The sequence below is a fragment of the Cydia pomonella genome, chromosome 13 (genome assembly GCF_033807575.1).
Source record: "Cydia pomonella isolate Wapato2018A chromosome 13, ilCydPomo1, whole genome shotgun sequence".
NCBI classification, from domain to species: Eukaryota; Metazoa; Arthropoda; class Insecta; order Lepidoptera; family Tortricidae; genus Cydia; species Cydia pomonella.
Genome location: NC_084715.1, coordinates 9,212,443 through 9,233,137, shown reverse-complemented (window position 1 = coordinate 9,233,137; position 20,695 = coordinate 9,212,443). Strand labels below are relative to the sequence as shown.

Below are 20,695 nucleotides of genomic sequence, written 5' to 3'. Positions count from 1 at the left end.
ATTCCAATATTTCCAATCTGTCCCCGCCGGGCACAGATGGGAATAGGCGCTACATACAAATCATTCCCATCTGTGCCCGCCTCTTGTATGGCAGTGGTCAAGTGGGGCGGGGACAGATGGGAATAGACCTTTAAATCCTTTGCAGAAAGTTCCAGAGAAACCAGCATATCTCACTCCGGAAACTGTTTATAAAGTACAAACAAAACACCATGATTTCCGTAAGGCCTTTACAGTTCTTCAAGATGATACTTGGCCATCGGATATAGAGCTAGGGTTAAACAGCACCCAATACGAAGCTTATAAACTGGCTCTCACCCACGAGTTCGCCGTGATTCAGGGCCCGCCGGGCACCGGTAAAACCTTCCTCGGGGTCAAAGTCGCGGAAACTTTACTTAGAAATGCGCCATTCCCTAAAGACAAATGTTGTATGCTTGTTATATGCTACACGAATCATGCCCTTGATCAATTTTTAGAAGCTATGTTGCCGCTCACTCATTCTTTAGCCCGGATCGGGGGCAGATCACGTAACGAAACGTTACATCAATTTAATATAAATAATTTAAGACGCTCGCAAACTGATAGTGGTTATTACCATGCACGTAGAATCGACTTAAAAATGCAAATAAATTCACTAGAACACGAAAAATCCCGAGCTGATGAGTTGTATTTGGGAGTGTTGAGTTATAAGACTGTAGCAGCATACAACGAAGAGTGTAAAATCCTTGAGATATTTTACAGGGGAAGTGGTATTAAAGACACTTTGAAACATTGGCTTTTTGAAGAAGTAGATGATATTGATTTAGAACAAGCCTTATTAGAACAACAAATTGGCAATGTAGTTCCCGACGAACACTATGCAAGCGTTGGCGCTGACATAGATGCTGATTATGACATATTTGGCAGAGATGAACTCTTTTTCGATGATTTAGAGGAAGGTGAAATTAGAAAAGATTATGCAATTGGAAAAGATAATGATGAGATTCGAAGAGATGAAAACCGAAAAGAATTTATTAACATTACCACATCTTTCTCGCTACCTGATAAAGAAAGAGAAATAAAAACACTCATTAGAAAGTATCAAGATCTACAAAACCAAGGATGTCCACGTCATGTATTAAGGGAGTTAGACGCAGAAATATGTCATCTGCATTCGGAAGTAAAACGTTTTAAAGTGAGTCTGTAAATACCTAAATGGTCCCTTCCTCATCTATCTTGGGTACCGCATCGTAGAGAGTGGCTACCCAAACAACAATACGCCATTATAAATTGAATTGTATAAACATCTCTCGTGAAACTTTCAACCATTACTAAACACTTTATTTATCTTTAGGATATGCTGGTATACCGTTCTCGAACTCCAAGATTTCCTATCACCGAGGAACAAGATTTGTCCTCCGTGTCTCTTGTAGAACGCTGGTCCTTATACTTTAAATGGGCACACGTAGTTATGGATGACGTAAAGAAAAAGATTAAAACAAAAGAGGTCAGTGTTTGTCTCCATTTTTAGTTTATGTACTTCTAAGAAAAACTGTAATCAGGTAGGTACTGTCGCTTAATAAGTCAAATGAAAATCAAGTTCAATTCACCTGTTTCGTGTGTCATTTCAGGTGAATTTGCAATCTTCAGCAGTGGCATACGAAGAGGCTAGGATGATGGTTGATCTGGCAGTATTGAAGGAAACCAGAGTCGTTGGAATGACCACTAGCGGGGCAGCGAGACTCCGAAAGTTGTTGGTAGCAATAGCTCCACCAATAGGTATTTAGCACCTTTACAGCCTAGCACATTATACTGTTATCTGAATATTATTTAAGTTAACAGAGTAATGTGTGGTTTCAGTTGTGGTAGAGGAGGCCGCTGAAGTACTGGAATCGCATATAGTGACGTCTCTCACGAAAAGTTGCCAGCACTTGATTCTCATAGGTATGTTTATGTTGAACTCCTTGATTGTTGTACATGTAAGCGACATGATGGACTTTTGTTGTCGTGTGCAGGAGACCACCAGCAGCTGCGGCCGTCGGCGGCGTACATGCGGCTGGCGCGGCACTACCAGCTCGAGGTGTCGCTGTTCGAGCGCATGATCCGCAACGGCGTGCACAGCCGCCGGCTCGGCGTGCAGCACCGCATGCGGCCCGAGATCGCCGCGCTCGTTTCGCCGCACATCTACCCCGACTTGCAGAACCACCGCTCCGTCGAGGACTTCCCGCCCGTGCGCGGCGTCGCGCACAATCTCTTCTTCTTTTCACATGACTATAGAGAACAGGTGAGGTCATCTTTTCCTTTCGAACCACATAGAGATCCATAGGCTACTAGACTAAGCATTCTGCTGCGGTATTGACTGATCCTGACTGCATTATTTTCATAATAGTTTGCCGTAACACTGAAACAAATTTCACCAAAGTACTTAGATATAAAATTTGTTTAACAGTAAACTAAACCTTTCAATTGGTACGAAATTTATTCAAAAGATATTTTTTAGAGCGAAGACGACAGTTCGAGTCGATCAAACACCCAGGAAGCAGACTTGGTGCTCCGACTGGCAAACTACTTGATGCAACAAGACTACGCTCCGGAAGAAGTCACCATTCTCGCCGTCTACTCAGGCCAAATGTTCTACATGCGAAAAGTTAGTTTCTACTTACCTACTTATAAGCTGATACCTCATACATTTTAAGAGTAGACTCTGCCGCAAAATTTACATAAATTCTTTACCTGTAGCAACGGCCGTACTACGCATATCTCTCAAACGTGAAGATCACAGTCCTGGACAACTACCAGGGCGAAGAGTCGAAGATCATCCTGTTGTCGCTGGTGCGCAACAACGACCACGACAGCATCGGCTTCCTGGGCACCGAGAACAGGATCTGCGTCGCCTTGTCCAGGGCAAGGGAAGGTAGGACATTGAGTCGCATGCCTGGTTAGATTGGTTGTTGACTGCTTGGTGACGGTAATCTTAAAATAAAATATTCACTTGTGTACTTACATACTCTGCATTGGCTGATATTTTAGTCTTGAAGCGTGCTATAATAGTACATTGTGCATCGAGGGGGATATGTGAAATATAATATTCACGACAGCCACAGGCTTGAGTGAATTAAAGACTATATTATTTTAATTTTCAGGTTTATTCATATTTGGAAACATGGAATTGCTCAAAGGAAAATCAGCTCTGTGGAGCAACATTGCTACAACTTTGGAGAGCAACGGGTCTATAGGAACAAGTTTGAAACTTAGATGTGAAAACCACGGTGAAGAAATAACTATGGTTTGAATTTAATATTATTTTTTATTATTTTTATAGACGTCTTTTTAGACTCCAGACTACATGCGTGAATCGCGGCGCGGGTTCTCGGGGCGAACATATCGCGACGTTGACGTATGACTCCACACTCGCACAACTTCGCGGCGATTTCACAGTTTGGTTTGCGGCATGATGGCGGATAACCATCAGCTGATCAAGTTTAACTGTTAGTTACATATACGCATGCTTACATTAATACGTATACGTGATTGAGCTGTTTTTCCACTTTGTTTTGTTGTAGAACCGTAAAATAGAGCTACGTAATATAATATAATTGATATTTATCCCACCACAGTTGAGCCAAAATAGCGTATAATGTGGAATCTTGCAAGTTCACTTCGTGTCTCCTTTGACGCGGGCCAAAAAACCGACAAAAAACGGGGTACAAAGCGCGAAGGCGCGAACTATCTGCGAAATCGACGCAACACGCGGCCTCGCGTCATGATTCGCGCACGGTTGTGGGTGGAGGGCCCTTTATTACCCGTGCGAAGCGCATGGTGGGGGTATAGTAAAGCGATCGCAGCGCATGCGGTGGTAATAATTGATGTAATTTTTAATTTACGATATCTCCTAAGATATTCATTTAAATTGTATGGTGTAGGTGTAGGTACCATCATTGTATTGTGTATGAAATGCTTATCCATGTATATACTGTATCCATGTAAATAGCTTTGCAAATACCACATATTAGGTGAACTTTTTCTAAAAAGTAACTTTTACTTAAAAGAGAGACATACACCATCGCGGGCTTTTTCGTAGACCAACGAAAGAGAGACAACCCTACCATGCATTATGTTGTTGTAGCTCAAACGGATTAGGGCCTCCGCTAGCTGACGCGGATTATCCGGAACAGCCCCGTCTAATAAGAAATTGTATGAACAGCGCTAACTGGCGCGGGCGCGTGCGACGGATTTGGCCTGGGAGCAGAACCCGCGAGCGTGCGCATGCGGCGGGCGTCCGCGTCAGCTAGCGGAGGCCCTTAGGCAGCGTTTTCGATGAAAGCTCACAGCGTGATTTTTTCCGACATCATTAGCAAATACCTCCATATTTCAACCAATTTTACAAAAAAAACCTTAACAAATTATACACTTAAACCTTCCTCAAGAATCTTTCTATCTATAGGTAAAAACTGTATGAAAATCTGTTCAGTAGTTTTTGAGTTTGTGGGATGTTTCTTAGGATGTAGTGGTTTGACGTTTTCCGCTAGATTTGCGGGTACTAGGTGGCGAGACACGTGCACGTAGCGAATAAAGAAGTTTATTTTCTAGATCACGTCAGTGGATGACTTCAATAAAGTTCCCGAAGGCGGCTGTCTACTGAACTGCAAATACAACCTACCGTGCGGGCATCCCTGCCCACGCATCTGTCATACATATGACCTGGTTCATGGAACTATACAATGTACAAAAACATGTGAAAGGTATTCAACTCTGATACACTAAGAATTTTTCTTAAAATTCTACGGAGTTTACCGATCGTTTTTTTTTTTTAATTTTACAGAAAAATCTGCGAAAGAGAAGATCACAAGTGCCCTTTTAAGTGCGCTAAGGAATGTCAGCCGTGCCAACGACTGGTCGATAAAGCGCTTCCATGTGGCCACAATATGACTTTGCGATGCTCCATGGATCCTAGCGATCCTTCTATCCAATGCTTGGAGTCAGTTACTGTCACTTTACCTGACTGTGGTCATAAGGTTAATTTAGTATTAATTTTGTCCCATTTAGTTGCCTGTGAGAAAACAAAATAGACCGCGGGCCAGGAGCATATTTCCTCAGTCATCGCCTCCCGGCTGATACTTTGTCAGATGATAGTTTAGATGCTGTTTAAAATCCGAGCCGGTTCTATCGCGGTGGAATGACTGTCAGCTGTAAAATGAACACGTATGAACACGAACAAAAATATGCGCCTACCACTTTATGTGCGGCAAGGTATGCGTAATGTGTAAATTGCGTAATCCGTTGATGGCTTTTTAGGCGTCTATTACGCCTGATAAAATACTACATGCAACGTTTTATGGTTTGTTTTTGCTATCATAAAAGGTATAGCGCTTATTTTTTACATGTTCATGCGACCAGCTGATGTTCTTACCACCGCGATATAACCGGCTGACGATTTTTTTAATTAACTACAGCATCTGAACAATCATTTGACAAAGTATCAAACGGGAGGCAATGACATTTTTTTTTTGTTTTACGTGTTTCGGTGCCTGCCATTCCTCAACCCACCAACGGAGCGACAGCGGCGGTTCATCATACCTAGCCGTTAACCACTACACGAGTTTTCAGCCGGGAGGCGATTGATCATAGATATTGTTCCTGGCTCGCGGTCTAAAATGTTCAGTACTGATTTAAAAAAAATACGCTACTTTTGCAGTTTACTGGAGAGTGTTACATGAAGATATCTGACGTGAGGTGCCAAGAGAAGTGCACTAATAGACTCAATTGTGGCCACGCTTGCCTCAGAAAATGTCACGTAAATAATGACCCGGACCACGAGCACGTAAGCTGTCTATACCTCGTGTCATTCTCGACGACGCCTGCCTTAGTCGTATTGTCATGTTTTTAAAGGTTAGATTTGACAAATCTGCGCGTCATGGTGGATGACACGAATTATATAGGTATCTAATGTTTATTCACTTTATATATGCATGTATGTGTGTCACTTTATTGCCCATAAACAGGTTAATAAAAAACAGACAAAACTAAACAAAAAAAATATATTTTATCATTGTATTATTTTTTACATAGCTTGGGTACGGTGACAGCTGTCGTCTCAATAGAATTTATACGTTTAAGGTTATAAATTGTATACAGAAGACGGACACCTTACCTAAGCTATTTGAAAAATAATATAAGCTTAATATTTCCTTTGTACGTTATATACCTACTAACACATATTAGTACCTAAAAGAGTAGGTATTTACTCTTTTGTCACACAAACGCATTTACGCATTGGATTAAATTATATAACTTGAAAATTGGCTCACACTAACATTTTAAGCATCGATCAAGACTGACTGATCAAGAAATCTAAGTTAACTTTCTTCGGATTCTGAACAGAATAAAGCGAGAAATTCATTACAAACGTCATATTTACAGAGAAATTTAACATTACTGACGTCATCGCCACACTTTGTTATAGCAAATGCCTGCTACGTCCGACTGTATACGTTTGGTTTTTGTCACCCAGGTGTGTCGTTTGAGTAGCAGTGTGGCGGATCCTTTAAACACCTTAATGTTGTACCTACTACGTTCACATACGTTATAGTGGACATTTAATATATCCTATAAAAGATATCCTTCGTTTCTCGATAATAAGTTAGAATTTTTTATTGTTCTTGTAGTACATATGCAGGAAGCCGTGTCCAAAAGCGAAGAAGGGCTGTACGGCTAATTTGGAAGGAGACTTAGGTGAGCATAAGTGCTCCCGTTTATGCTGGGAAGAATGTGTCCAGTGCTACGTCCGGGTACGTTATTAGAGTGAGGCCACACTGGTGCGTTGCGTTACGTTTGCGTCGCGTCGTCGCAACGTATTAATGTGGCATGCCATAAACAATATATATAAAACGATGCAGCGTTGACGCTATTACGACGACGTTTGCGACTAAACAACTCGACGCAACGCACCACTGTGGCCTCACTGTTACGTTACGTTATTAGATAATATACCTACACCCAATAGCAATGAAAACAGATTACTTACTGAGTGTACAATAATAAATATGTGTAAATTATGACTTTCGATTAATAATATTAAACCCATCGTGTGCGTGCCTGTGCGGCGCGTCATCGTGAACCTTGTCGGAATGCTTGAAGGTTAATATTGGGCTGCACCGCGCGCGTCAGATCGTCTTTGGCGGTCAAAGTGGTAAATAGTAAATACCTAAAGTGTAAGTGTAAGGCCTAAGTGGACGCTGGAATTGAGCGTGCAGCGGGACGGAGCGTGCCGCGTGCATGTTAAACAAATGCAAACGTACGGAGCGGCCTTAGTGCACGCCGCTCAAATCACTCCCGACGCCACGCTGAACGCCCCGCCGAAGCGCCGAACGCTCCGCTTCCAGCGTCCACTCGGGCCTTACACTAATAAGTCGAAATAAACGACGACTGATTACGCGAAAAATACTGAAATTGACTGTGATATTATGAACATTTAATATTTCCTCTGCAGATTGTTAAAAAAAGGTCCGATTGTGGCCACTTGAAGAAAGTTGCGTGTTACAAGGACGTGAATGCAGATCGTTGCCGCGAGAAGTGCGCGCGCTTGCTGCCTTGCGGCCACCACTGCAAGAAACTGTGCTGCGAGGAATGTGGAGATTGCAAGGAAATTGTAAGCATTTTTAAACTACATTTTTTTACGGACAAACATACAACATGAGTCATACATATCCTTATGCATAGTAGAAAATAAAAAAAATACCGTAAGATGTCCCTAGAGTCAGACCAAGCTAAGTTGGCAGCTATTTTGATAGCAGAGCACAGGCTGAGCAAGTGTTATTTTAATCGTCAAACTTCTATGAAATTTGACGTTTACTTAACACTTGCATAAGCTGGGCTATCAAAACCGCTACCAACTTAGCTTGGTCTTGCTCTACTTGCTGCTCTACAGGGTAATTGTGCTCCAACAGTTTTTATTGGTACCTATATGAAAAATATATCATTGCCTCATTTAAGTGTTACAGCATGATAGTAGTGATGGTCTTCTTTCAATCGGCATACATGTTCATACAAATTATATTATATATAATTAAAAATAACCGGCCAAGAGCATGTCGGGCCACGCTCAGTGTAGGGTTCCGTAGTTACTCTTCCGTCACAGTAAGCTAAACTGGAGCTTAAAGTATAGTAAATTGTTAACCAAGGGATGAGACGGTACCTTTCACCCGAGTTAAACAAATAGGCAAATTTGCATAATCAGTACCTAACTAAAGTCTTTTTACTATGAAGGGAAAACTTTTTGCGATAACTCAAAAACAGCTTAACTGATCATGTCCGCTATAGTTTTCATTTAATGTCTTTCTTAAGCTCTACTTCCACAATTTTTTTCATATTTTTTGGACCTATGGTTCAAAAGTTAGAGGGGGGGGGGACACATTTTTTATTCTTTCGGAGCGATTATCTCCGACTATATTCACTTTATCAAAAAATGTTTCTTGAAAACCCCTATTAGTTTTGAAAGACCTTTCCAACGATACCCCACACTCTAGAGTTGAAGCGAAAAAAAAATTTCGCCCCCACTACGTGTAGGGGAGGTACCCTAAAAAATATTAAATTTTTAGATTTTATTGTACGACTTTGTCGGCTTTATTGATTTATATATCCATGCCAAATTTCAGCTTTCTAGCACTAACGACCACGGAGCAAAGCCTCAGACAGACAGACAGACAGACAGACAGACGGACGGACGGACGGACGGACGGACGGACGGACAGACGGACATGGCGAAACTATAAGGGTTCCTAGTTGACTACGGAACCCTAAAAACGGCTTATATATCAACAAGATATCGATATACCTATCATAATATAATATCTGAACACGTCTCTATTAGCAAGGCGTTAGAGTGCATGTTCAGATATTTTTGAGCACCTCGGCCGCTTCGATATATTTGATGGCGATGGTTACATACCTATACATAACAAAGATAACTGATAATAAGGAAACTGTTCAGTATTTTCTTTCTTTACATTTCTTCAGGTGACGAAGACGATACCTAGTTGTAACCATGAAATAGAAATTGAGTGCGGAATAGAGGCTACCTCAGATCACCAGTCAAAATGTACCGAAATTACAGACGACAATCACGACGCACCCTGTGGCCATAAGGTTCGGCTTCCCTGCAACGTGTATCAAGCCGTCCAAACTGGTATCATTCAAAGTTTACATGTAATAATTATATCACTATTAAGTGTTATTTGGTTTAAACACTAAGAGGTACCTACCTAAGTACAATTCGATTTTGTTCCTATACGCGACCATTGTGTATACGCTAGAACGACAGCGAAGAAGACATGAGGACGGAGTTCGGTGCGGCATCCGCGTAACAAGTGCTTGCACTTGCTTGTATGCCAGTTGCCTCAGTCAACGTTGCTCAAATCCCTTGGCCGTCTTGCCGCTAGACGTTTGCCACTAAGGCTGTAGGTACACTAACTAATGCGGCTTTCTTCTGTGTTTAGAGACTGCGTCGGTCGCAGAAATTCTTTCATACTGCAATGCACCGTGCGGCGCCCTGCTCCGCTGCGGGCACGCATGCGGCGGCTCGTGCTCCGGCTGCCGCCAGGGCCGCCTGCACCGGCCCTGCGCCGCGCGCTGCCACCAGCTCAACATCTGCGGACACAGGTACGTATGCGTGCACAGCGCCGTGTGGCGCGCTGCTCCGCTGCGGGCACGCATGCGGCGGCTCGTGCTCCGGCTGCCGCCAGGGCCGCCTGCACCGGCCCTGCGCCGCGCGCTGCCACCAGCTCAACATCTGCGGACACAGGTACGTATGCGTGCACAGCGCCGTGTGGCGCGCTGCTCCGCTGCGGGCACGCATGCGGCGGCTCGTGCTCCGGCTGCCGCCAGGGCCGCCTGCACCGGCCCTGCGCCGCGCGCTGCCACCAGCTCAACATCTGCGGACACAGGTACGTATGCGTGCACAGCGCCGTGTGGCGCGCTGCTCCGCTGCGGGCACGCATGCGGCGGCTCGTGCTCCGGCTGCCGCCAGGGCCGCCTGCACCGGCCCTGCGCCGCGCGCTGCCACCAGCTCAACATCTGCGGACACAGGTACACACCCTGTTTGTACCTGATCTCGACAGACTTTGCCTGTATTTTTAGGTATTTAAATAAAAGTAAACAAAATTTACCCTCAAATGGCTCCTTAAGCCAGTAGAAGCCAGTGAGGGTAGATGAAACATTACATACCTAATCAAATAATGTAGGATGAAGTCAGGTCGTTCAGTGACAGATCCAGGCGGTTTTGTATTTGGTTGGTTAACCAATAAATGATACAACTACCCGAAAATTTACAAATTGTTTGTTTACTTTTATGTAAATACCTAAAGATACAGAGGGACTCATTTACTCTCGTATTTCAGATGCGAGGAGCCGTGCAACCAGGTTTGTCCGCCGTGCCGCCGGAGCTGCTCAGTCAGGTGTCCGCATTCAGCATGCGGCAGGCCGTGTGGCGCACCTTGCACGCCTTGCACAGTACGTTCGTTCGCTAATGTGAACTAAATAACAAAAAAAAAATAACGGACTTACCATGATATGACATTCGATTGTATGTGCAGGAGACTCCGTGTGGTCGCTCTTGCGAGCATTCGGCATGCAAGCGCACATGCGGCGCGCCGTGCGACCGAGCACCGTGCTCAGAGGCGTGTCCGCTCATTTTGCCGTGCGGCCACGCGTGCCGCGGGCTCTGCGGCGAGCCCTGCCCGCCGGCCTGCCGCCTCTGCGACCCCGACGGCTTCCCCACCGACCTGCTTGGCGATCCCTACGAAGATGATGCTAAGTATGCATCAAATCTTGTATGATTGAGTACTTGACACATGTTGAATATTATAACAAAATTTAGCAAAATGGATAGAAAATGAGCTATCCATTATAAGAAAGTAGAATTTAAAAAGACATATTGAGATTATAAAAAAATACAAGGCTCCAAAGTCTAAAAAAAAAGTGCGATTCCTTACATTTTATTGAAAAACAAATTGTATGACGACTACCTATATACATAAACGCAATATTTCAGGGTCAAAACAGCAATTTTCTTGATCTTGCATACATATAGAATAAACTAATGTGTACCTAATGTGTCGTCACATTACAATATCATTTTCTTAGAGGCGTTTCAGCATCAGACTTTAACTCTCATTTCTGACCTTTGTGTTGCTAAAATGCCATAAGTCCTATATAGACATTTGATCCTCAGGAAAATCAAGATCGATTGACGTTATTTACAAAAAACTGTCAAGCAGCTAATTATGTTGCCGAAAAGAAATTGCCTTCCTATTGCTGATATTTAAAATTTGATTGCAGGTTAATCCAGCTACAGGATTGTCCCCACATATTTGATGTCGACACCCTGGATACTTTAATGAAGTGCGAAAATGAAACCATTCGAATAAAAACATGTCCATGGTGCCGTGAACCCATTATCAATACTTATCGGTACAAAGACATGGTAAACCAATTGTTGAAGAATGACATCAATCCAATAAAAGAAAAAGTTTATGGGACTGAACGGCAGAGGTCCAAAATGCTACAGGAACTTCTTGTAAAAGTTATGCATGTAGTAAAAAGTCAGAAGCTGGCTATGGGTAATTACAATACATATTTTTAATCTTTAAAATTTCTTACAAATTGGACTAATCTGAAACTGATTTATAATTAGAAATAGACTACTATTTAGTAATTAACGTTTTCGACGCCAATGACGGATATATCCGAACCCCAGCTCCAACGCCAAAGAAACGGCCCGCCTGATGGTAAGCAGTCACCGTAGCCTATGGACGCCTGCAAAACCAGAGGCATTACATGCGCGTTGCCGACCCTTTAAAAACCTGTACACCTTTTTGATTAATCCGTCACAAACCACAGATCAACATAGACCTACGTGCATTAAGCATAAAGTTAAATTTCAGTTTTGACACTTCGGTGTCGTGGCATCTGAGTGACAGCTTTTGTGTTTGACACGGCGTCGAAAAGGTTAATATATTAACATCCTGGGCATTTTTTACAAAACGTCAATTCGAGTTTTCAGTTCTTCAGTTCACGTTATTTTATACAAAATAAACAGTTACGTATGTACAGTATCTCTAATTCAAATTAAAAGAAACCAATTTTGTGTATTGATTTTAGGAAATTGCCATTGGGAGTCTGCATACAAGGCATTACGAAATGCGGTCAGAAAAGGAAACAAAAGACTGTCAGTTCTCCACTTGGATATGTATCACATCTACTTGGATTTATTAGACAATGTAGGACAGTACTACACAAAATATGTTGCTGAGAACTTAACAGAACTAAAAACTGAAATGCAAGGCCAGGTAAAAATGATATGCAGAGTTCTCTTGGCGAGTAAACAGAAGATAAGCCAACAACAACAAGCCGACATCGGAAAAGAGTTGAAGCGTATGAATTCGATTGTTCAATTGGCTAAGATTCTTGGATTAAGCAAAAACGCGACGAACCCTGAGGTGCTTGAAATGGCGAAAACTGCAAAAGAGGCTGTATTGACCTGGACTGTGTACGACGAAGAAAAAGCTGTGGAATATTTGAAGAAACTTGAAAAGGTTGTGGAATTATCGGGCATCGCTAGCAAAGAGGAGCGTGCTATGGTTGTAAGAGCAATGGGAATGAAGGCAGGACACTGGTACAAGTGTCCCAACGGGCACTTCTACTGCATCGGCGAGTGCGGCGGCGCCATGCAGCTGTCCAAGTGTCCGGACTGCGGCGCGGCGATCGGCGGCCAGCGCCACACGCTGACGGCAGGCAATCAGCACGCCAGGGAGATGGACGGATCGCAGTACGCTGCGTGGTCCGAGGAAGCCAACAATATGGCGAATTTCAATTTTGATTAGGATAAGCCCTAACTATGGCAGGCCAGCTGCATACGTTGACAGCGGGCAACCAACACGCCAGGGAGATGGACGGCTCGCGGTTCGCTGCCTGGTCCACGGAAGCCAATAACATGGCTATTTTCCAACTGGATTAAATCATTAATTGACGTTAATGGACAGCGATTTACAGCCGGGTGGATCTAAGTTACAAGTTTATACAATCGCCATTAATAATATAGCCGGTCCTATCTTCATTGACTCCAAAACACATTAAAATTAGGCTTGGAATCGCTAATATCGACTGTTATCTAGTATTATTTTCTCTTTGTGTAAACGTAACTTTTTATCATTTTTCTTGTCCTTGGTATCCGGAACTGAGTTATCCCAGATAAAGTTCCAAATTATTAATGTCCAAAAGACTGGAACTTAACTTGCTCGTGCATATAAAATATGCCTTGAGAAACAAAGAAAGTAATTTTAAAGTTAGGTTAGGGGGCGAGTTAGAGTCTGGCTAGCCAAATATTGTTGACAGATATCTCCTTGTGGTATCACCAATTGTCTATGATTAAAAAAAAAGCTAATAGTCTGTTGTCAATTTATGTCATTCATTCAAATTGTTCGCGGTTTTTAAGGGGTTTATTTTAAATAACGACTATACCGAGTGAGGTCCGCAAACTATTATTTAATAAAATAAAATAATCACGACAATGTGCGAAGTCGACGCGAAGCGTTGTATAACGAAAAACTGCTATGTTTACAAGACGTAAACAATTTAGTAGGTTGGTGCTCTATTAATATTTTGATACTTTAAGTACTAGTTCTAACATTTGCTTATAACTTTGATTAAGTACGTGAATTTATTAATACCTGAATCTCATGAATAATCCTAAGTGTGTAAAGAAACGGATAAACTAGAAGTTCTGGAAAATATCAATAAAATCAAAACATTGGAACGTAACGAGTTACTGAAAACCAATATTTAGAAGAAATTTGTGAAGTGACTGGGGAGTAGTTAGGTATTTGATACAAAAATATCTTGGCGAAACATGTCTACATATGTATTTGTACTTTACATAGTGGTAGAAATTAGGTGAGCTGAGTGCACGTCAACGTATATTTAACTTATTTCCTTAGGCACCATACGTGTGCACTGAAAATAGAAAATATTTTCTAGTATCAAAACTATAATTCCTACTACATGAAATGTGACCAGCCCAAGGTTTTTTGAATTTCCCGCCATAAATTTGTGTAATATTTCAGTAGCCAGAATCTAACAACCGTTAGCATACGTTAAGTTGGTACACTGTAATCTTAAGATATAGTTTTAAGAAGTCTACTATTTCAAAAATGTTATTAATATTGAATAAATATGTTTTCTTTATATGTTGTTGGCTTTTATTTAGCTATTTCCACCACTTATTAATTGTGTGATTATTTCTCATTGCTTTTGTGTGGAGCTAATAATTAGTAGGTACAGTCGTCATGAGATAATATATCGGAGCTGCCGAGGTGGCCAAGAAATCTGAACACGCGCTCTAACGCCTTGACAATAGAGGCGAGTTTAGATGTTTGTGAGCACCTTTCCCGCACTGATATATCTAATAGCGACTGTCCTGTAGTCCTATACGTATATTACTATACTCTTTGCTGAAGCCATTGCTAATTACAATTTTCTAACCGCTTAGCCTATAATACCTACGACTCTAAGAACCATCTTATATGACCTGACTCGTTGAAGATCGTTGAATGGAATTTGGGTCATCAATCCTACCTTATTACTTCCATAGACCACGTTACCAGATTTCTTCTAGCTATTCCCATGTATCTGAGGATTGTGACCATATGCAATTGATAGATATTTATTTGAAAAGATGTAGCAACATAGCTCGATTATGTCCCACCAACGCACTGGAATTGGTCCTTAACCACGATCATAGTAGATTGTTAACCAAGGGATGAAAGGCACTCATTTCTGTCAAGGTAGATAGACGCTCGAACGCAGTGCGAGTAAGTACTTTCAAATTTCAATTAACAATTTAGGCAAAAGTGTCATTATCATATGGAATGGGGAGTTAAATATCAGAATGTAAATTGTATAACAAATCCATTTAAAACTAAATTTTAATGTTTATCGTAAAAAAAGAAGAATAATTGTTAATATGCAAAAATATATATAAATATACGAATATATCCTCTGGAGTTGCAAGCGTACATAGGCTGCTTACCATCAGGCGGGCCGTATGCTTGTTTGCCACCGACGTAGTATAAAAAAAATATATCAAACTGAACATTTTTGCAATTAGAGACAAAAAAAACTAGAGAAAAAAATTAGAGACAAAATATTTTTACATCTCAAATATTGTTAACGATGTGCTGATATTCAGTGAAACGGAAAACGATTATTAGGCCTGATTTCGGGCCCAATATCGGGAAGTGTGGATGTAATTGGCGCTTTAGTAAAAGCAACTTTGTAATCGAAAGTATGCGAGTGGTTAGGAACCCAGTACCTACTAACTACAAGTATGAGCTAGCGGCTAGCGCAACTTGTATTTGAGTAATTTCTTATCGACACATGTTTTTTCTAAGTAATATAAAAGGTAAGTTCGTTGAAATATGTATTAGAAAAGTATAGATGATACCACAAATGAAACTGAACATCGGGAAAGATAATTTTATTTAATAAAACTTAGGTTCATAGATACTAAATGTGAAAATGCAGAAACTAAACAACAGATCTACAAGTTAGTTAAAATTTATTTACATTCATTAATTGATAATCAAGCAGAGACGTCTGCTAACGAACAATCGATAAAAATGTCCAGAAATAATAGTAAAAATTCGCCCACTACAATGATTTTTAGGGTTCCGTAGCCAAATGGCAAAAAACGGAACCCTTATAGATTCGTCATGTCCGTCTGTCTGTCCGATTATGTCACAACCACTTTTTTCCTTTAAGCATTAAAATGTCATACTTATGTTTATCAATGAAATAAAATTATTAATCATATTTAATTATAATGTGATTTTAAAAATACAATTTATTTAATGTAACATAAGACATACAAAGCAAGGGCTTACTACCCCTCACATAAGTCACATAATTTTAAGCAGATAAACATTTATTTTGAATCATATACACATGATAACGATACTCAAGATTTTTTTAATAATCGTTTTTTTAATAATTCATTAAAAATAAGGTACCACTGCTGGGTCGTATCTATCACGCCATGAAACAAAAAACCGTCAAGAGCATGTCGGGCCATGCTCAGTCTAGGGTTCCGTAGTTACTCTTCCGTCAAAATAAGCCAAACTGGAGCTTAAAGTATAGTAGATTGTTAACCAAGGGATGAAACGGTACCTTTCACCCGAGTTAAACAAATAGGCAAATTTGCATTATCAATACCTAATTAAAGTAACAGACTTACTTGCAATCAGAGACTTTGCATGTCTAAAGATAAATATCCCATAGCGAAAAACATTTAAATTGCTATATAGATTTATAAAACACATATATTAGCAAAGTGCAGTAATTTTAAAATGATTTGGTTCATTAAAGCATGAAAAAGTAAAGTATAACAATAAGTCCTAGACATAATGCATCGTACATAAGTGCAGTAAACGAATAAGAATATAAAATTAGCGGGATTACTTTCTAATTTTTACTCTTTCGTTCTAAAACTGCCAATAGTCAACGGCTTTACTCATACAGCCAATGAAACTGTTTTAGACAAATTAAAGCAAATTTTTACATGAATAATGCCAAATAACTTTAACAACCCATTTAATGTCGTAATAACATTTAACTGTGGACGTACGTCTTTTAACTATGAAGGGGATACTTTGGGATAACTCAAAAACAGCTAAACTGACCATGTCCGCTATAGTTTTCATTTAATGTCTTTCTTAAGCTCTACTTCCACGATTTTTTTTTATATTTTTTGGACCTATGGTTCAAAAGTTAGAGGAAGGTGACACATTTTTTTTCTTTCGGAGTGATTACCTCCGAATATATTCAACATTATCAAAAAATGTCTGTTGAAGACCTCTATTAATTAAGACTTTTCCAACAATACCCCACACTGTAGGGTGGAAGCAAAAAAAAATTCACCCCCACTTTACGTGTAGGGGAGGCGCCCTAAAAAAAAATTGAATTTTTAGATTTTATGGTACGACTTTGTCGGCTTTATTGATTTATATGTCCATGCCAAATTTCATCTTTCTAGCCCTAACTAAGCCCTGACTCGGACAGACAGACGGACATGGCGAAACTATAAGGGTTCCTAGGGACTACGGAACCCTAAAAACCCATATTTCTTAGTGGGTATTCATCTATAAGTAACCCTTTGAACACCACGTCTATCGGGGATCGAAATGCACAAAGGTTGATTGGGCTGTTGTTACATCCTACTCGTAAATAGGTCCTTATATTCCTGGCCTAGGTTATAGGTACCACACCATTATAATTGTTCATGTTTTTTGCAATTTTGTTTTAATAATCATTAGTAATTTAAATGTTAACATATAGGTAGGTAGCTCCAGTAAATTTAGGTAGGTACTCTTTGTTCTTGTTACTTATCATAATGACATGGTTAATAATAGCCGACATTTCAGCATGCAGCATGCCGTTTTAGACAGTGAAAACTTATCCTAATCAAAATTGAAATTCGCCATATTGTTGGCTTCCTCGGACCAGGCAGCGTACTGCGAGCCGTCCATCTCCCTGGCGTGCTGGTTGCCCGCCGTCAGCCGATGCTGCTGGCCGCCGATCGCCGCGCCGCAGTCCGGACACCTAGAAAGCTCCATGGCGCCGCCGCAGTCGCCAATGCAGTAGAAGTGCCCGTTGGGACACTTGTACCAGTGCCCCGCCCTCAGCCCTATCGCTCTCACTATCATCGCGCGCTCCTCCCTGCTAGCTATGCCCGACAACTTCACCGCATTTTCAAGTTTCTTTAAGCATTCCACTCCCATACTTTCGTCAAATACGCGCCAACTCAGAACAGCGTCGTTTGCAGCAGCAGTGGCATTCATCACAATCTCGTTAGTCTTCGAAGATTTGTAGCTTTCGTGACTTAATATCTTAGCTAATTGGATCATGGAATTCATACGCTTAAGCTCATTATCTATGTCCAGTTGTTGTTGCTCACTGATCTTGTGTGAATTAGTAGTGAGTACGTTGCAAAGCAGTTTCACTTGAGTTGTCATTTCCATTTCCAGTTGTGATAAATGTGCATCTTTGTACTTCATATAATATTGCCCGACAGTATCTAAGAAGTTCATGTATATATCGTTCATTTCCAACTGCAGAAGTGATATTTTTCTGTCATTTTGCGCGCGTTTAATGATCTTAACCATCACATGTAAGGCATTGCTCCATTCTTTACTTGCTGTAATAAAAAAAAAGTTGTTTGTATTTTCTGTGATCAATAATCATGTAATAAAATGAGATAATAAAATTCAATAAGCAATTATGAATTTACCTAAGAAAGTTCTCTTATGTGCGGCGGCTAGTTCCATTACTTTATGAAGCATTTCCAATTTCTTCGTTTTTCTCTGGGCGTCCGTCCCATACACCTTTGCTTTAATTGGATTGATGTCGTTTTTCAGTAATTTATTAATCAAGTCTTTGTACCGATACGTATTGACAATAGGTTGACGGCACCAAGGGCATGCCTTGAGTTGAACAGTATCATCCTTGCTGTTCATTAAAGTATCCAAGGTGTCGACATCAAAAATGTGAGGACAATCCTGTAGCTGAATTAATCTGAAATTATTGAGTTAAAATTTTAGATGTGTTCGAGACCACCACGGGTGTTTATTTAATCACCTGCAATATTTTACGGGGTGAATATATAGGTCATACTCAGCAACTTTTACTATGGGACCAACCCAATAACAGGTCACTAAATAAACACCCTGTATACACGCAATAATAAACTTATTAGAATGTTTTAAGGTTCATTTTATACTATATCGTACGAGTAAACCCACGAGATCTAAGACACATTCGTCAGATTCCTTTTTCGTCAGGATTAATTATATCCTGTTTTTTTCGGACGAAAACGGAATTCCCCTTTGGACAGAAAAAAAATAACTTTGGCGTGGAAGATATGGAATTATCCTGTGAAACTTGCATATCTTAATATGCTCCAACAGTGGATCGAATAATTGAAACATTTCATTTACAACTAAACTAGACGGAGCCCCGCTTTGCAGGGCTCCTATTTCTGCGCGGTTTGCCCTTCGGGCATCTGAAGCTACCTAAGGACCCTAACCTACCTATCCATTGATTTAGTGTGACGTTAGTGAAAACATTACACTTTGGGGAAAAAGCTACCTACCTCGTAAGTTAGGTTCGTTAGATAGATTCAGATGCTCGAATGGCAAAAAGCCCAGAAATAGGAGCTCAAATAATAATAAATAATTATAGTATATGAGAATAGGAGCATAAGTTGTCAAGGAAATGTTTTTGGAAAAGAAACAGTGCGGTTTTAGAGATCCCTTGAAGGGATAAGTTCGCCTTTGTACTTAGCTTTTCCTAATTGTAAGTTCCGTTTGTTATGTGTTTTTGTACAATAAAGAGTTTACTACTACTTTCTACTACTACTATTTTGACGAAAGCGGAATCTAACCAAATGTCAATTTTTGTCCGAAAAAAAAAAGGCTATAATTTATTCTGACGAAAAAGGAATCTGACGAATGTGTCTTAGATCAACGCAACTAAAAACTCCTAACTCTGGCCCAAAATGACTCGAATATCTTTGTTCAGGTGTGACTACTATTTGAATGTAGGAATTCTAGGGCTAACATTTTTATAAAGTAAAACAGAACGTTGTTATTTAATTATTTATACCTAATTTAATATTGAAATCGTGAACCATAGTTGTAATAGTGGACTATGTCAGTGGCGGTCAAAGGGCAATAGTAGGAAGCACTTTATATAGCAACATGATACAATAATTGGTGCATACTTAGCGTCATCTTCATAGGGATCGCCAAGCAGGTCGGTGGGGAAGCCGTCGGGGTCGCAGAGGCGGCAGGCCGGCGGGCAGGGCTCGCCGCAGAGCCCGCGGCACGCGTGGCCGCACGCCAGCGCGAGCGCACACGCTTCCGAACAAGGTGCGCGCGAGCACGGCGCGCCGCATGCGTGCACGCATACGGAGTGCACACACGAGCGGATGCACGGTGTCTCCTGCGCATACAACCGCGTGTCCAATAAATTGACCCACTCACCAGTTTTATTCAGTGCAGTTATTACATAAAATAAATATAAAGTTTGGCAGTCGTTTGTCAGTGGACCATAGGCAGAGAGAAATCATACTGCCTTTCACTTATTCTAGTATTGTAACCTCAAAAAAGGGGTTGTTTATAGTTACTTAGTACTACTGTAACTGATGAGTCATTGTGACAATTCATACTGAGCTGAACCAGTCATATCATTTTCCTATTGCTATCTAATGGGAATTTAAGTACAGACAAATTCATAAGCAAAATTTAGATCAAAAGGTGCTGTCGCAAAAATGCCAATTTTCGACGATAGTTAGCCGTTCTGTGTGTGAGGAGTTTGCCTCACGCGTATGCTCGTTCAGTGTGGACCCGGCTATTTGCGCGTTTCGGGGCATTTTTAACCGACTTCAAAAAATCGCCCACAATTTGTCGGAATCTTTTTGTATGTTCACCGATTACTCGAAGACGCCTGAAGTGATTTGTTAACATCTTTTTTGTTCAAATAGTATGCAGTATACTTCCTAGGTGGTCCTATTTTAATTTTAACTAAATCGGTCGAGCGGTTTATTAAAAGTCAGCAAAAATTTTAAAATTATGTGAGTGATATTTTCGTTTATTCCGAATCCTTGTTGTCT

The 20,695-nt window shown here is 40.8% G+C and overlaps 2 protein-coding genes across 2 annotated transcripts in view; one reads left to right on the top strand and one right to left on the bottom strand.

Annotated features, from left to right (window-relative positions):
- LOC133524136 (NFX1-type zinc finger-containing protein 1-like) overlaps positions 1-14,216 on the top strand; it is a 29,521-nt gene extending 15,305 nt beyond the window's left edge. Inside the window, exons 10-28 of the mRNA XM_061859991.1 lie at positions 146-1,171; positions 1,331-1,483; positions 1,608-1,755; positions 1,837-1,920; positions 1,992-2,260; positions 2,477-2,623; positions 2,716-2,890; positions 3,120-3,262; positions 4,567-4,718; positions 4,799-4,991; positions 5,672-5,797; positions 6,642-6,764; positions 7,466-7,624; positions 8,992-9,160; positions 9,471-10,059; positions 10,371-10,482; positions 10,566-10,786; positions 11,311-11,591; positions 12,133-14,216. Of these exons, the coding sequence (XP_061715975.1) occupies positions 146-1,171; positions 1,331-1,483; positions 1,608-1,755; positions 1,837-1,920; positions 1,992-2,260; positions 2,477-2,623; positions 2,716-2,890; positions 3,120-3,262; positions 4,567-4,718; positions 4,799-4,991; positions 5,672-5,797; positions 6,642-6,764; positions 7,466-7,624; positions 8,992-9,160; positions 9,471-10,059; positions 10,371-10,482; positions 10,566-10,786; positions 11,311-11,591; positions 12,133-12,854 (4,992 nt within the window). The 3' untranslated portion in view covers positions 12,855-14,216. The remainder of the gene's footprint in view (positions 1-145; positions 1,172-1,330; positions 1,484-1,607; positions 1,756-1,836; positions 1,921-1,991; positions 2,261-2,476; positions 2,624-2,715; positions 2,891-3,119; positions 3,263-4,566; positions 4,719-4,798; positions 4,992-5,671; positions 5,798-6,641; positions 6,765-7,465; positions 7,625-8,991; positions 9,161-9,470; positions 10,060-10,370; positions 10,483-10,565; positions 10,787-11,310; positions 11,592-12,132) is intronic.
- Positions 14,217-15,490: 1,274 nt separating this feature from the next.
- LOC133524135 (NFX1-type zinc finger-containing protein 1-like) overlaps positions 15,491-20,695 on the bottom strand; it is a 38,340-nt gene continuing 33,135 nt past the window's right edge. The window contains exons 25-27 of the mRNA XM_061859990.1: positions 19,805-20,022; positions 18,314-18,597; positions 15,491-18,220 (exon numbers count right to left, since the gene is read on the bottom strand). Of these exons, the coding sequence (XP_061715974.1) occupies positions 17,484-18,220; positions 18,314-18,597; positions 19,805-20,022 (1,239 nt within the window). The 3' untranslated portion in view covers positions 15,491-17,483. The remainder of the gene's footprint in view (positions 18,221-18,313; positions 18,598-19,804; positions 20,023-20,695) is intronic.